The 15,125-nt window shown below is 39.0% G+C and overlaps 2 protein-coding genes across 3 annotated transcripts in view; one reads left to right on the top strand and one right to left on the bottom strand.

Annotated features, from left to right (window-relative positions):
* The window catches only part of LOC107217233 (metabotropic glutamate receptor 7-like), a 76,732-nt gene that overhangs the window by 61,211 nt on the left and 396 nt on the right, over positions 1-15,125 (bottom strand). The window contains exon 1 of one of the 2 annotated variants that reach the window (XM_046739822.1): positions 8,207-8,328. The exons of the other annotated variant lie outside the window; for it this stretch is intronic. The gene's annotated coding sequence lies outside the window, so the exon portion shown is untranslated. Of the gene's footprint in view, positions 1-8,206; positions 8,329-15,125 lie in introns of those variants that run through there. 2 annotated transcript variants of the gene reach the window in all.
* LOC107217307 (zinc finger protein 3 homolog) lies at positions 11,470-15,112 on the top strand. Its single transcript, XM_015654796.2, has 3 exons — positions 11,470-11,859; positions 11,996-12,142; positions 12,940-15,112. Exons 1-3 carry the CDS (start codon positions 11,728-11,730, stop codon positions 14,686-14,688), a joined length of 2,028 nt encoding a protein of 675 aa, XP_015510282.2. The 5' UTR covers positions 11,470-11,727; the 3' UTR covers positions 14,689-15,112.

The following is a 15,125-nucleotide window of genomic DNA, read 5'->3' as shown; positions in this document are numbered from 1 at the left end:
AGACCGAGTTATAGAATATACCGTTAGTACTCTCTGAAAGTGCTGATATATTTTTTCGTACGTTTCGTTCATCCATTTTAAAATGGGCTATATTCAGCAGAGTGGGACAAACAGAGATCCCGATTCCCGGGATGATGGGAATTGGGTGGAATTATGAAATCCATCAATTTTGAGGGTAATAAAGCAAATGGCTCATAACGGTTAACCCGGGATGACGTCGTAGTGGAATGTGATGGCATCGCTATATTATAGAGTTATGATCCCTTTCGAAAATGAACGGTTATTTAATTTCCCATGTCTCTGTTTTCAGAGAAAAAAGGAAGTTATTATGATCACTCAGAAAATAAAAAGTTGAGTTTTCACTAGATTTTGAAGTTTCGAGATCTAGAAAATCACTTTCGACCATTTTCGGATAGACGTCTATGTGTACCTATGTACGTATGTATGAAAAATTGTAATACATTGAGCACGGATGAATGGATTCGAATGAAAATTGGTACTGATGTAAGATGTTTTGGGTCGTCGATCATGAATCTGAGGTTAGATTTGCAAAATCCAAAATGGCAAATCCAATATGGTGGAATTTTTTTTTTTACATATACGGTTTTTAGTAGAAATCAGCATTCGGAGGTTTTTGGGTCACCAATAACGAACCCAAGATTAGAATTCCAAAATTTGTAATGGCGGGAAAATATAAATAATGGTTATATTTTCATATAATATGGTACCTGAGGGCTTTTAAATCGTTAAACACGATTCTGAATTTGCAGTTTGAAATTCGAATTGGATATTAATATTTACTTTTTCTGTGAAATTGGAACCTACAGTGTGAAAACGGGCAGTTCGAGGGCTGGCTCACGGCCAAGCTAAAGCCGCTTGTTTTATTTCTATGCGGCTGTAATTTGCGATTTCAGGGCCTCATGATTGTCGTTGATCAAGTGAAGTTAGGACTCTGTAGAAGATTGGGAAAAATTGATCAGAACAATGTCTGGAATGAAATCAGCTGCATCTCTTCGCTGACGACATGCCTGCAGGAATTGGGTACACTTGAGTGGATTAACGCCAAAGCTAATTTAATTTATATCGTCGAAAGTTTTGACCGCAAGATAATTCAACGTCGACCTTCGGTAAGCATTTGATCGCAATGATGACGCTGCTACGACAAACTCCAAGCCTTGAGGAGACCGACGAACCTTACGATTGGATTACGGTGCTGTACGGGAATGTGAAAATACGAGTGTATAGAGTGACCACCGAATTTTAGTCGTACCTATTTTTGGAATTTAAGGTATAACATGGAAATATGTTCCCAGTCACCTCATAATCGTTAAACTTTTTCATTGCGTAATGTTGTAAGATTCTTCGAGCAGAAGTAACATGTTGACATTCCGTCGATGTATTACGTATCGAGGGCTAAGAGTTGCAGATATCGTGTACCTCTGAGCAAATGTGAAGGCAAGGACACCTGAATATTGCGAAAATTTTACTTATACAAGACTCCAGGAACGAGATTGTATCGGCAACTTTGGTGGGACGAGGTTAGTTCGGTTGGATATCATCAACTCCGAGTAACCAATCAAAGTTTCATCCATTCGTCCTTGTCAGGGTGGTACATCAGTGAGGATGCCCCACTTTGGTCTTTATCCAGATCTTCACAGCTGCGACAGGAACAGGGGACGGCTGGTCTAATGGAATTTTTTCATCGATTTTGGGAGGTTAGGCAATGTGCGACTCACTTCAAGGTCCCCCTGGAGAAACGGGTCTGCGAAATTAGTCAGGTGGGGGGATCTTGACAACCCAGGTGAAAAAACTGCCCAGATTTATAGCTTCGATCATGCGCAATTTAGAACTGGATTTTCGCTTCTAGTTTTTCAGAATCTTCAAACTCTGCGATCGATTTCGCGTCCGCTATTCAGGGCCGGCTTCAGACAGTAGGCAAGTGTGGCGATCGCCTCAGGGCGCAATATCTTCGGGGCGGCCCCTGGCCTATCGTTATTTTTTCGATTCACTAAACTGCCAACCAGTTGATTTGTACAGTCGATGAAAGAACAAAGGTGAAGGTTGATAAAAAAACTATCGGGTTCCCTGGAAAATTGTTTGAAGCCCTGCAATCCCAATCAAATAGAAATTGATTACGAAACGTCTATGGATGACATAGAATTCTCAAAGTTATTAAAAGTACACGGAACAAGTGACGTAGGTTCAGCAGAACCAGTTGAAAATAAACAAAAAACTAGGTTAAATCAAAGCCTTGAAGAGTTTGCTGCTGCCAGTGATATTGAACTGAATTATGTAGGAGAAGAAGGCGATGTTAATGAGAGTGATCAACAACAAAATGTGGATCTCAAGTTAATTGATGACGACTCTGCCGTTTGGCCTAATATTATTACGCACGACATTCGTCAGCGCATCATTGAGAAAGGTCCAGTTCAAGTCAGAGATTTCGTATTTCCGAAAAAATGAGTTTTCGTACGGGTTTCACGGTGTCAAATTACAAGCGGCCTCTACCAAACGATGAGCAACTCAATCGCAATTGGCTGGTTTAGTCTAAAAAAGAGCACTCGATAATTTCTTTTTGTTGTAAATTATTTAACAATTCGGATAGTAGTCTAGTTTTTGGATTGGAAAAATTTATCAAGGGTTCTTTTTCAGCACAATACTAGCAGGAAACATTTGATAAAGCATCAAGAATGGGTGGAACTCGGTCAACAGTTGGATAAAAACGTTACAATTGATACGACACTGAATTAAGGCTTTGGACCAACCATATCTATTTACTAATTACTTCGGCTTCCTATATGATTTTCAAAAAATTAAAGAAATTGGTAGAGAAACAGCGTTGAAGTATTGTAAAGACTTACGAATCATACTGAGTTACCAAGGCGACTGCGACATCGATGGTATCAACATGAGTGACGAGCCTAGTTTGTCTTGCTACAAAATTTAGACTTAGGATCGATCGTTTCACCATTCGACGTGCTAAATTACATACACAAAAATGGTATGGCTGCCGGTTATTCAAATGTTTTCATAGCTCTGCGCATATTTTTTACTTTACCAGTCACAATAGCATCGGCAGGAAGATCTTTTTCCAAATTAAAATTAATAAAAAATTACCTGCGGTCATCGATGGGTAATAATTGTCTCTCTGGGCTTTCAGTAATGTCGAGAAGACGACGAAATAATAGACTCACTGTCATAAAACGATTTGATCAATAATTTTTCTTCATCAAAGTGTCGATAGTGGAAGACGTAAGCCTTAGGGGTTAAGAGAAAGAAAAATCCTTTCTTATTTCACCATATTTGATGTTTTATGTTAAGTTATCAAACCCAATACATGTCGTATTGATTAAAGGATGTAAATTATTATCATTTTCCACATCCTTTGAAAAACTCAACTGTTTGACTTTCGTGTTAAGATCTTAGAGACTGATTGTGACCAGTAGGGGCGGCTACAGCGGACTTTGCCTAGGACAGCGAAATGTCTGAAGTCGGCAATGTCATTCAACGATTGATTCCGTGTCGTGGGGTTATGGAAGTGAATTCACGGTGCACAATACAGTGCAGTCTCGCAATCATGTGCTACGAAATCAGATTTTCTCACATCGTGAGCATGATGAAAAAGACCAGTATTCACTATCCTGTGTCCTCGAAGTTGTTTACAGTCTAACCAACCTTATAAATACCGATGTCGGAGTAGTGTTTTGCGCTGACCTACCCACTTGAACCCCTGCGGCGCGATGATGTCTGTATTCACTCAGCGAAAGTGACACGTAAATTTGTCTTCCGTGTCTCATACTTCTGACACATCTTTAATTCACAATTTTGCATCGACTGAGCGCGGGGTGGTTCCCTTCACAGCGGCGGTATTTTCGTGGAACATGAAAAAGCCTAATATTCAAATGAACCGTAACTTGTCAAGTTGAGAAGGATGCTCTTATCACGCTGAGTTTTCTCAGTAACGTCTTGCGTTACAGGTGAATTATCAAAATAAACTTTTCTCTCCTTTTTATTACTACGTGTAATTATAATAGACTTGATGCTCTTGAATCGAAATATAGTAATAAATAATATGTACCACGTATACTTTTCATTTACTTTTTTTTTTTAATAAAACGCCACTTTTGCTTAGAAATTATAATCAAACATGATAGCAACAATATTTATAAAAAAAATAGTTATCAAGTTAAAAAGTTGAAACATTGAAATCGTTATAACATCTCTCTGCTAGTATAGTTCGTTACTCTTTAGTTTTCTTTCGTTTCACATCTTGGATTAGAGTTTCACGGCGATTCACATCTCCTTTTAATTTCTTCCTTCTAATTTCTCCTTTAAATTCTCTTCCTATGAATTCGAACTGGTTTTGTATGTACGGATACTGTTTAAATAGATTAAAGTAGTGTAAACGTAAAAATAAAACACAACAAATTCTGAAATTCGAAAAAAAAACGAAACAAATTATCTATCTATGTCTATCTATACTAATATTATAAAGAGGAAAGATTTGATTTTTTGTTTGTTTGTTTGTTTGAAATGAATAGGCTCCGAAACTACTGGACCGATTTAAAAAATTCTTTCACCGTTGGCAAGCTACACTATTCCCGAGTGACATAGGCTATGTTTCATTTTCAAAAAAATTAGGGATGCTTACTAAAACTTGAATAATCTAACCCAAGTTGTAAAAAAATAAACAAAAAACTTCCTTCAATCGCGTGCGCTGCGAAAACTATTAATGATAGAACAAAATGATATATTACAATTTTTCAGGACACATCACTATCTATAAAAATTGTCGCGACAGCATGTCTCTATCTTTTATAGTTACGTCACAATAAGCGTCCTTTTATTAAAAACTAGCAGCCCATCCCGGCTTCGCACGGGCATATAATAATATTATGTAATAATATAAATGTTATTTTTTTTGAAACTCACTGCAAACATTGTGTATTTTCTTTTATTATATTATTATATGCCCGTGCGAAGCCGGGATGGGCTACTAGTGTAATATATACGTGATAGCAAAAAATGAAAAGCAGATATAGATTCGGCACGTTAAAAGATTCATATCTATAATATTTTATTTTTTGAAAGCGGATCTCGTTGTAGATCTGTGTTCTTTATACTTCCTTTGATCCCTAATCCAATCGACTGTCGATGTTGATCCGACAGGAAACGACAAATACATACCTACATGAGATCTAATGGCCAGCTTGCGACCGGTCGTCCGTGTTACATAAGTAAAACAAAAGAATTCATCAAAGCTTAACCAACCATTGAGATAGGTGAAATAAGAGTTTCTGCCACAGGCCGAGTCTGACCGGATTTTGGTATGTGCACGACGATTCTTCGATGTATACATATACAAGTATGCCAGTGGAGTGTGCGGGAAACCGAAGTCACGTACTTGGATGGAAGCACATGGGGGTTTCGGATCGCAGCAGAATATCTTCTGGGTGTTAAGTCGGACGTGACTGGAACAATATTTACGAGAAAGTACAACAGCTGTATTTATGGGCTTGTTTGCCACCGAAGAAATCCGCTCGAAACTCGACTGATTGTGCCTTTGCGTTGGTATTGTCACTTCGCAGTGATGTTAAGCGGATGGTCGATGACTTCCATTCCATAAAAGTACAGAATGAGAGAGGTTCTGTACTCGCTGAAATTTTTCCGTCAAGTTTTCGCAATTGCGTTTTGACGATGTGACGGCCTATCAATGCATGCAGCTATTTTCAACGCCTCATACATGTGCGGGAATCGTTTTATCGATCAGCTGGGCTGATTTTGCGAGCTTAACTTGCCTCGTAGTTCGCGACGAGTGACGACTCATTGACAACTAATTACCTCGAATGCCCTATTTCGTCAATGGCGAGAGGCTAACGTGCGGATATTTTACAACACGGATTCCAACAAACTGCCAAAGCAATCGAGTGTTCAAAATGAGGAGCTGCACATCACAGCCTCGGCCTTCCATTGACAGTTCAATGTTTCACCGATTTGGTTTATGCAAATGCGAAATGTTAGAAATTTGAAGCTTCGGGCCACCGGCGAACGTTGAATCTATATGTCGTCAGCCTGTGATCAAGATTGATGAGTATCCATTTTCCGAGAAAAACGGTATTGATTATTCAGATGAAACCGAGTCTCATGAGTGTAAAAAGTTGAAAAGGATCTTTCCAGGTGTTGGAGGTCGACGAGAAATGAATTTTCGATGCCTACAACGCAGGCAGGTAATCCTTCACTTATACGTGACAGGCGCGGCTTCGCATGAATCGGAATATGGTACTTTCCTAGGTACGGCTTATAGATTCATGCCGGATAGAGCTAAAGTTCCGAAGTAAGGTCATCGTAATGCCGTTATAAAACCTGTTGACAGTATCGTTACTAATTGAACTTTACGAATAGCATCCCTTATCTACTACATACTTCGAGCCCAAGACATTCGACCTTGTTCACCGTAAATAATCACCTGGCTGTCTTAAAAACCTGTCAACTTGTACAGTATCAAGCTACAACTTTAAATGTAAAATGTAGTTTCATGTAACATATATGTTTACGCTAGTTAACTTTGATGAGTAAGGAACCCTCCTTCAACAGCACAAAATTGGACAACGAAGAACTATCCAAGCCATGCAAGGTTCTCTGCTGCGTTATAGTAACTGTTTTATCATGTGAAACAATTTGTATCGGCTGAGAACTTTGGGATTGAATCAATTTTATCAAATCTACATCACATGAGCCACTAACATCTCTACTTAAGGGTATGGGGTCGGGGACAAGATGGAAAAGATCAGGAAAGTTCGAATGAAAGTTTTTCGATCGGCGCATGAACGCAGCCGCTGCAGGGATCGGGGGTGGTAGGTATGATTTCGAAGATGTATAATTAAACTCCACGAAGAGCTTGGGGTTATGGGAAATTGTAGGAAATATCGCAAATATTGATATAAGGGTCTTAAAGCGTGCCACGTGCTGAACTGTTCCTTATATTTCAGCAATGATAATATATGCGAATAGTCAGTACAGGTATACGAACTCGTGGCGAATTAATACCGAATCAATGGGATATCACGCTTAATGCTCAAAACTCGGGCGGTGCAATCATTCAAGGCATAAATGGTAATTAATCAAATTATGAAATCCAACGTGTAACCGAAGCACCCAAAGCACTGTCGATAATAATAACCGACCAGTTGGGTGGCCAACGCCGACGCGAAATTTGTATTCAGGCAGTTGCGACGAATGACATCGGAGTTATAAACGACCACAATTTTCAATTCACTTTGTCCGAGAGTCTAATTGAAAGTGCAAATAGAATCACCTTTCTACGAAGCCCATTGCAACCACCAGGACCACTTTTACGTGTGTGGTTCTCGAGTCACGAGAATGTTCGCTTGCTTAAATTATGACATTGCAACGCCGCGTTACAATTACATGGGTCTGCTACCGTAATTCTTCACTTCTATTGTGTTGCCGGGTATCCTTAGTTTTGTGTCGCAAAAGAATTCAAATCCTCAGTTGCAGTCCATAGAATTACGCGAATATAAGCCAGCCGAAAATTTCTCTCATGAGCCACGACTGCTTTTCAACAGCTTATGAGGATGCGAGCTATTGTATTGTACAAGATCTATGTGACACAGTCACGAAACAGAATTTGAACTTTCATTAATGCATCACTCTAGATATTGCTTCACAAACAGACTGTAATCCGATCATTTTCTTTCCCGTGCGCCACTTTAAGGCTGTTGTTTTATCTTTTTTTTTTTTCATCCACACTTCTCTTTCTTTCAAATCGTTTTATTTGCGATAATAATCCTCGTGAGATGCAAGTCAATAAGTCAAAGAGATTTGATTCAGGTCCCTTTTTTCCTGTCAACATGAGTTTCTTGTAATTGACGACGAGTGGAAACTTTTCAACCGGAGAGTAGATTACTTTTTTAATAATGCCAAAACGGAAAAGTTGCTGCAGAGCTCCTCAGCGGAAAACAATTGGACTTTGCGAGAACTCGGCATGGGGGGTGAGGACTTGTGTCGGAGTGCGGCGCGGGAGGGTAGAAAACGAAACGAACATCATGCACGAACGAGAGTATGTATCTTAAAATGCGGGGATGGCGAGACTACGTAGCGAAACTGAAATACATATAGTACACAATCTAAAAGGTTCAACGAATGAACTTGTTAATAAAAATCGACCGTGCAACGGGGAACGTACAGAAGTTTGGTGGGCCCGGGGGGCCGAGAACTAGCTGATGGCGTTCTTCAGGAGGGGCGAGCCTTTTAAATTTAGGAACCAGAAAGCATCGTTATCACGACGCGCTGGAGGAGGGATGTCCGCGTGTTGGCGATATCGCGGTACCGGTACCGCGGTTTGACTGGCGCGACCCGCGAGCCCTCCGACCTTTTATACCTCGTCAGGCGCTTGCGCTTCCTGGGTCTCTTCGCTTCCTTGCCTCATCGCCATTGCGCCTTCACCCGCCGCTTGAGTGCCAGACAGTCGCCACCCAGATTCTCCCATAGCTCATTCAGCATAGCATTTTTGAGCGAAGTGGACGAACGCTTAGCAATCAATGCCCTCGCTAGGTTCATTCAAGTTTTTGCAGTCTCGACCGTTGTGAATTACAAGCCGTCTTCCAACTTCGAATTAACCTTTCATCGACAAAGAGCCTGAAGGGCGGTACGTCTCCTTATCGTAAGAAGGCGTCTCATAGTCTCCCACTGAGTACACAGTGCGGAAACCGTGGCGGCTCGTGCGGCGAAAGACAATGACGTCACAAGAATCGGACGTCCACGGCCGTTCCAACGCGCGTGACGTCAATATGTAACGTACCCTCATTGCCACATTCTGACTTATCGGTCTGAGCGAGGGAACTTTCCTTGACTATGTAACAACACCGTTCGCATTACGGTTCTTTTTACAAATAAACAATACTGTTTAAATCGATCGTTATTGCGGATTTTGCACTTTAGATACGTACTACAGCATTTTTTCATTCGTTGTTTCAATCAAACTTTAGACGACGTACCCTCGTACCACAAAAACCGTAATGTTTCAGTTAGCATGTCAACACAAAAACATCAGACAATAAAGGGTTACAAGAGGATTGGTTTCTTGTGAGACTTCTGTTCGGAGTGACAACCCCAATCTTTTTGCTACTTTCACTGTTAATTAAGGGCGCATCCACGCTGTGCATTATTTGCCTATCTTTCCCTAATTTTTAGTTTCGCATAAGTTCAATTTCTGATCTCGACGCATATATATGTAATACTACTGTTTCAAATTATCAGTTAATTTTTCGTCAAGTTCAGAAGTTTTGACACTATTCGCAGTTTTAATGCCCCTAATTCTTTCGTGAGTAATCGATGAACGACGAAAACGAGCAGTAATACTATCGGAACACGACTTTCAACGAATAGTTACCACAGGATACTGAAACTTGTACCATTTTTACGAAATCCACCCTCAATCTTTGTATATTATCAAAATCAGTTTCAAGTATTACCAGCTAGGCAACTTATGAAAATACCACCTTATATATTAGTTTTATACACAAATATTCGTGTGCCGTGCCAACTGGCTTAAATTAGGTTTAAATTCGTACCCCCAGCGCATAAATAATGATAAATTCCCATTGGAAGAAAATTGGAGGGACGAAGTGACACCCAAGTTGAAGGTTTTTTCCGTGAGGGATATACCTTATTAAAATAGATTAATTCGATCACACAAATCGATGCATTGATTTTATGCACGTATGACACATAATGCATCTGAGTCGAACAACGCTGTCATATGTTTAAAAATATCCAGAAAGATTCATTGAAATATGCTGTCTCGAACTGCGTGTTCCAAATAATTGGGTATTTGCATGATTTTTATATTTCTTAACTTTTGATGTTTTTCGATTCTATAAATTTTTTTAGAATTTTTGAAAAAAAAATATTTTGTTTTTGTTTATAAGTATTTAAATAATTTAATAAATAAAAAAAAGGCAATATTTAAATGAATAAGTAGCTCCATCTCGCGTATGTGACGTCACGATGCTGAATTTTTTTGAAATTTTTAGCGCCAAGTTCTCCTGTAAGCACGCCGTACGTGTAATCAGCTGTTGCTCTGTGTTGTGATTGATGAAAAGAACGTCTGATAGTGCTGTTTATTATAAACTAAAGTTATTAAATTATTTAATATGTCATTAAAAAACGATTTTTGTTGGTGTATAGTACCAACTTGTGAAAATACTCAAACTAATGCTTGCTTAACATTCTTAGTATAATAACATTGACGTGATCATAACCTCCACACAATTATCCGTGTGAGTTAAAAAAAAAAAAACACCACACAAAAATTGATTTCTATTTTAATTATTTTCACCGAAGTCTGACATTAATTATACAATGTATCAAACTTAAAGTTTAAAAAACTTACTTAAAATTTTTTTAGCGCTAGAAAATATTGTACATTACTCTTTGTGGATTCAAATAAACGCGCCAGTAGCAGCACAATGACGTCAAACCAATCACATTCCGTTTTATGTCACGTGACTTTTATGTGATTTAGGACCACTTTTATCTATTAAATTATTTAAATATTTATAAACAAAAACAAAATATTTTTTTTTCAAAAATTCTAAAAAAATTTATAGAATCGAAAAACATTAAAAGTTAAGAAATATAAAAATCATGCAAATACCCAATTATGTCCCTCTTTTCTTTCTTAGACTTCGAAGAAATATAGTAACTCAACATTACCGACTGAAACTCCACCGTCATTGGTTTTACCAGCCAACACTTGCAAATCGCCAGAGTTACAAACTACGTACGTTTCACCCACTTCGACGTTTTTCCACAGGTGGTGCTACCGCCTGTGCTCTGTATTAGAATCCGCCGCACTAGTACGTGCTCAGCTAATCACGACGTAGAGCGAGAAAAATAATAAATTTGACTCTAGTGCACGGAATCTGGTTACTTTGAGAATTTCGTTCCGTACACTATTTTACCTTATGTCTCACGTGGCGAATTTCGAACAAAATGACCGAATACAATGATCGCAAACTTGCACTATTCCACTTCATTCCTCAAATAATTTACATGTTTTCACATAGAAAATCTCTATTTTGTAATAACCTTACGTATGAAATTGTCATGAAATATTGTAGATCAAAAATTTTTTTATATTTTTTACACTGCCGAGTTTGTGAGCAGTTGTGAAGTGAGTTGTGAGTAGCTCTGCTTCTGTCCTAGGGAGTTCTTAGCGCCGCCAACCAATATCGGAATGCACCTTCAGTGTCGATTGTTGTTAGAAAGTCGATGTAAAGCAAAGTGCCTAGTCGGTTACCCCTACTTCAACTTTCGTGAAGATTACTCGACGGGTAAATGGGGCTAGGGTCATAAGAAGCCGTGTTAGGGATCCGGTAGCTTCTTTATCGGCGGGAGTCGTACACATACAACACGCAGTCCCGTAAGCACACAAAATGGCATTAGAGTGACCGTCTTTAAAAATCTACAGTCAAGGACCGTGATAATACTGATAACAGGCTTACACTAGGCGTGCCAGCGAAATGTGCCACCATCGCTAGGTTTTGCTGGGTTCACAGGGAGGTTGGAAGCTTGACAGTGCTTGAGAGGGGCTTGCAATCGTCGTGCTTATGTATTCGTGTTTTGTTTACATTGATCTGTACGTGAAAACTAATGGTGGATGAAAAGTTTCGAGCGTAAAACCTGGATCAGAGGAAGGAAATAATGAGTTTGGTGACGAGTCTCGATATGTGTCGCGCTTGTATGCGAGCCGATGTCGCCTTGATGCCCATGTATGACGGGCAGTTGGGGAGTAAAAATTTGCCCGTCAAACTAGCTGAGTTAGCCTCGATTCAGGTTAGGATTTGTTTCGTCAGACTGCTCCTTCTTCCTTTCAATCACTACTGCTAACTTATCATCGATTCTGTTTCTCATACCTCCCAGTCTCTTTTTCTCTCCATATACCACTTCATAATGATATGGTTGATTTTAGGTAGACAAATCTGATGGACTTCCTGCCAAACTATGCGCCAAGTGTGCATACCGAACGGATGCTTTTTACGATTTCAAAATGCAAGTTCAAGCTACGGATAAAAAACTACGCAATATCTTTCAAGTGGAAGATTATTCTGCGAACAAGGTATCGCTCAAGTTGACTATTCATGGCTTAATATAAATATTAGGTGCCATTCGCCTTGGCGATAAACAATCTCTAAAAGTCAAGTACAGTAGAGCGTTGATTATCCAAACGTCAATTATCTAAAAGATTATTTAGTTCCTGATTTTTCGAATAACAGGCTGAGCTTCCGTTGTAAAACAGAAAAATTGTGGACTTTTTTCCGAAGAAGTACACCAAATATGTATATACACCTGTCACTTATAAAATATCAATATTAGTACAGACACTTGTTTTTCAATACATATATTTTATACACTATATATTGTTAACCAAAAGTACTATGTTTTGAATAAGAAGATAGTTCATCTGTTTCAAATACATACGTATGTATGTACATTGAACGAATCAACATTTTTTTTCACACTGTTCGGTTAACGGAATTTTCGATTATGCGAATGGTTCTCGGCCCCAATTAGTTCGGATAATTGACACTCTACTGCAAAATGATAATGAAACACAATATGTTCCTTCTTTGATTTCACCTTGCAAAATTGAACGTTTAAATATTGACCTTCTGTAACATGAGATTAGTAAGTAAACAATTTGCCAGTTCATTGAAGTGTATTTTATTCCAAAAAACTAGTTGATCAAAATCTTAGAATTATCCAATAGTCATATACAACATGAACTGCAGTAATTTTGGTTGAATTCATAGATAGATGAACCAGTAATGCGTGACAATGGCTCGTATGTTGACATTGAGTCCCAATACCGGCAGCTTTGTTTTTTGTGCCTTCAAGAATATTTTCTTCGTTCAGGTTCAGGCACCTTGGACAGACGAAGTCGAATTCATCAAGGTTGAACAAGTCGATATCACACGGAATACGGCAGATGAAGCGGAATTCATTGATGCTGGTTATGTGCAGGAATTGAGAGGGCACAATGAATTAACAGAGAATGAAAAACTTTTGGTAAAGGTTGAACCACATGGTATCTTTCAACCAGAGGTACAAACAGATGGATTAATCGAAGAAGCAGCTGATTGTGAGGAGGGAATGAGGAACGATATAGAAAGTACTTCTAAATCGGAGATTTCTGAATATGCTTTAGTTCATATGTCCGATGAGGGGGTAATTCCATCACCCTCTGCATCCCTGAGTTACATGCTGTTTAATCCTGACGACGCCGGAGAAAACACAAGCTCGTCTGATTCTTGGGGGTTTGAAAACAAGTTCAATGGCGATAAGAATTCAACAATCTATCGAACAACATCAACGCCACTGACGTTTTACACTGGAGAAATTATTGAGGGAGAAGATTCGGAGACTGATGACAGGTGCAAATCTGGCGAGGCAACGACGCATGTTGTAGTAGGAAGTGACGGTGAAGATTCCGACTACTTTATCGATCCGAAAGACCATGTTTTGGGTAGTTTGAATGATACAATAGTTAAAATCAAAGAAATTAGGAATGCAGAGAATGGGATGAATTATCAGTGTAGTCTATGCATGCAAAATTATGGCGAATTGACCGGTGCCTTAGCCCATATTGTGGATAATCACGTACCAGCGGGCGGCCCATATTTTTGTACAGTTTGTGAAAAGGACTGTGACAATCTGAGGGAACTTCGGTCTCACATCAAGTTGCACACAGGCGCGTTGCCTTATGTTTGTTTCATATGTCATAAAGCGTATGCATTGAGAAGATATCTGAAGAGGCACATGATTAGTCATGCAGAGTTTTATCGACATCGTTGCCCAAAGTGCGGACAAAGGTTTAAAATGAAGAATGAACTGGAAACTCATATCACAAGTCATATTCATGGATCTCCTTATGCCTGCAGTCAATGCTCCAGAGTTTTTAATCACAAAGGCAATTACAAACGGCATTTGATCAGTCACCTTGATCCTCAAGGTCTTCATTTACCCAAATTTCCTTGCAAGATCTGCAACAAGAGATTCTTGAATAATCGCACACTGGAAGTACATATGCGGGTCCACACAGGCGAGAAACCATTCAGATGTGAGATTTGCATGAAAACGTTCTCTCAGCAAGGGAACTTGCTCAACCATATTAGAATTCACTCCAACCCTAGAAGTTACACGTGCGAAGTGTGCGGAAAACAATTTAATCAGAGATCTACGCTAAAAGATCACAGTCTTCTTCATACGGGTGAAAAGCCATACGTTTGTACCGTGTGCGGAGTTGCATTCACATTCAGTGCAGCACTAAGGAGACACATGTGGATTCATACTGGCGGTAAACCATACGGTTGTGAAATTTGCAATGCCCGTTTTGTCGGAAAATATGACTTGAGGAGACACATGGCTATTCACAGCGATCGACCAAGGACGAGAAGAAGACGTAATCAAACTAAAGTGGAAATTCCGGATTCTCATGAACCTAGAGAAGACATTAGCGCGAGTGATGAAGCTGTGGCGAATACCGAAACTATACTAATTGAGCAAGTCCTGCTGAATCAAGATGTGACTCATGTGGTCACTCAAGAAGAATCAGAGAAAGAAAATGTGGATGCTTTGTTTACACTGATTCAATATGGAGAATAGAACAATGGAATTTTAGACTCATTCCATTCACGGTCTTAGTCAGTTTCCGAAACATATTCTGTTCAATCATTGCAGGTTCTTTTGCGCACATTCAGCAATTTGTAGATTAATCAACGAATCCCATCAATTTTGTAAGATTTTTACAAACTGCGCATCGTGTCTGTTCAAACGATTGGCCGGTAAAATCTTCGAAAAGACTTCAAAGGTTATGAGGTGATACAGTTTGACTGTATCGCGCGGCAGTAATAGTTTGAGTAAAAGCTTAGAAACACCTATCCCTGATTTAATGTAATAGCACAGTTTCGATTCTGATGTTATCAAATTAGGATAAAATATCTAACGATGCACTTTTTTCTAATAAATTCGGCTATTATTGTACATACATGTCATGACAAATAAAATTAAAATAAATAATTTAAAATAAGAAACCAAAAAAT

Source organism: Neodiprion lecontei, chromosome 5 (assembly GCF_021901455.1).
Source record: "Neodiprion lecontei isolate iyNeoLeco1 chromosome 5, iyNeoLeco1.1, whole genome shotgun sequence".
In the NCBI taxonomy this organism is placed as follows: Eukaryota; Metazoa; Arthropoda; class Insecta; order Hymenoptera; family Diprionidae; genus Neodiprion; species Neodiprion lecontei.
Note: the sequence above shows the minus strand (reverse complement) of the source record. Positions and strands in the feature narration are given on the sequence as shown.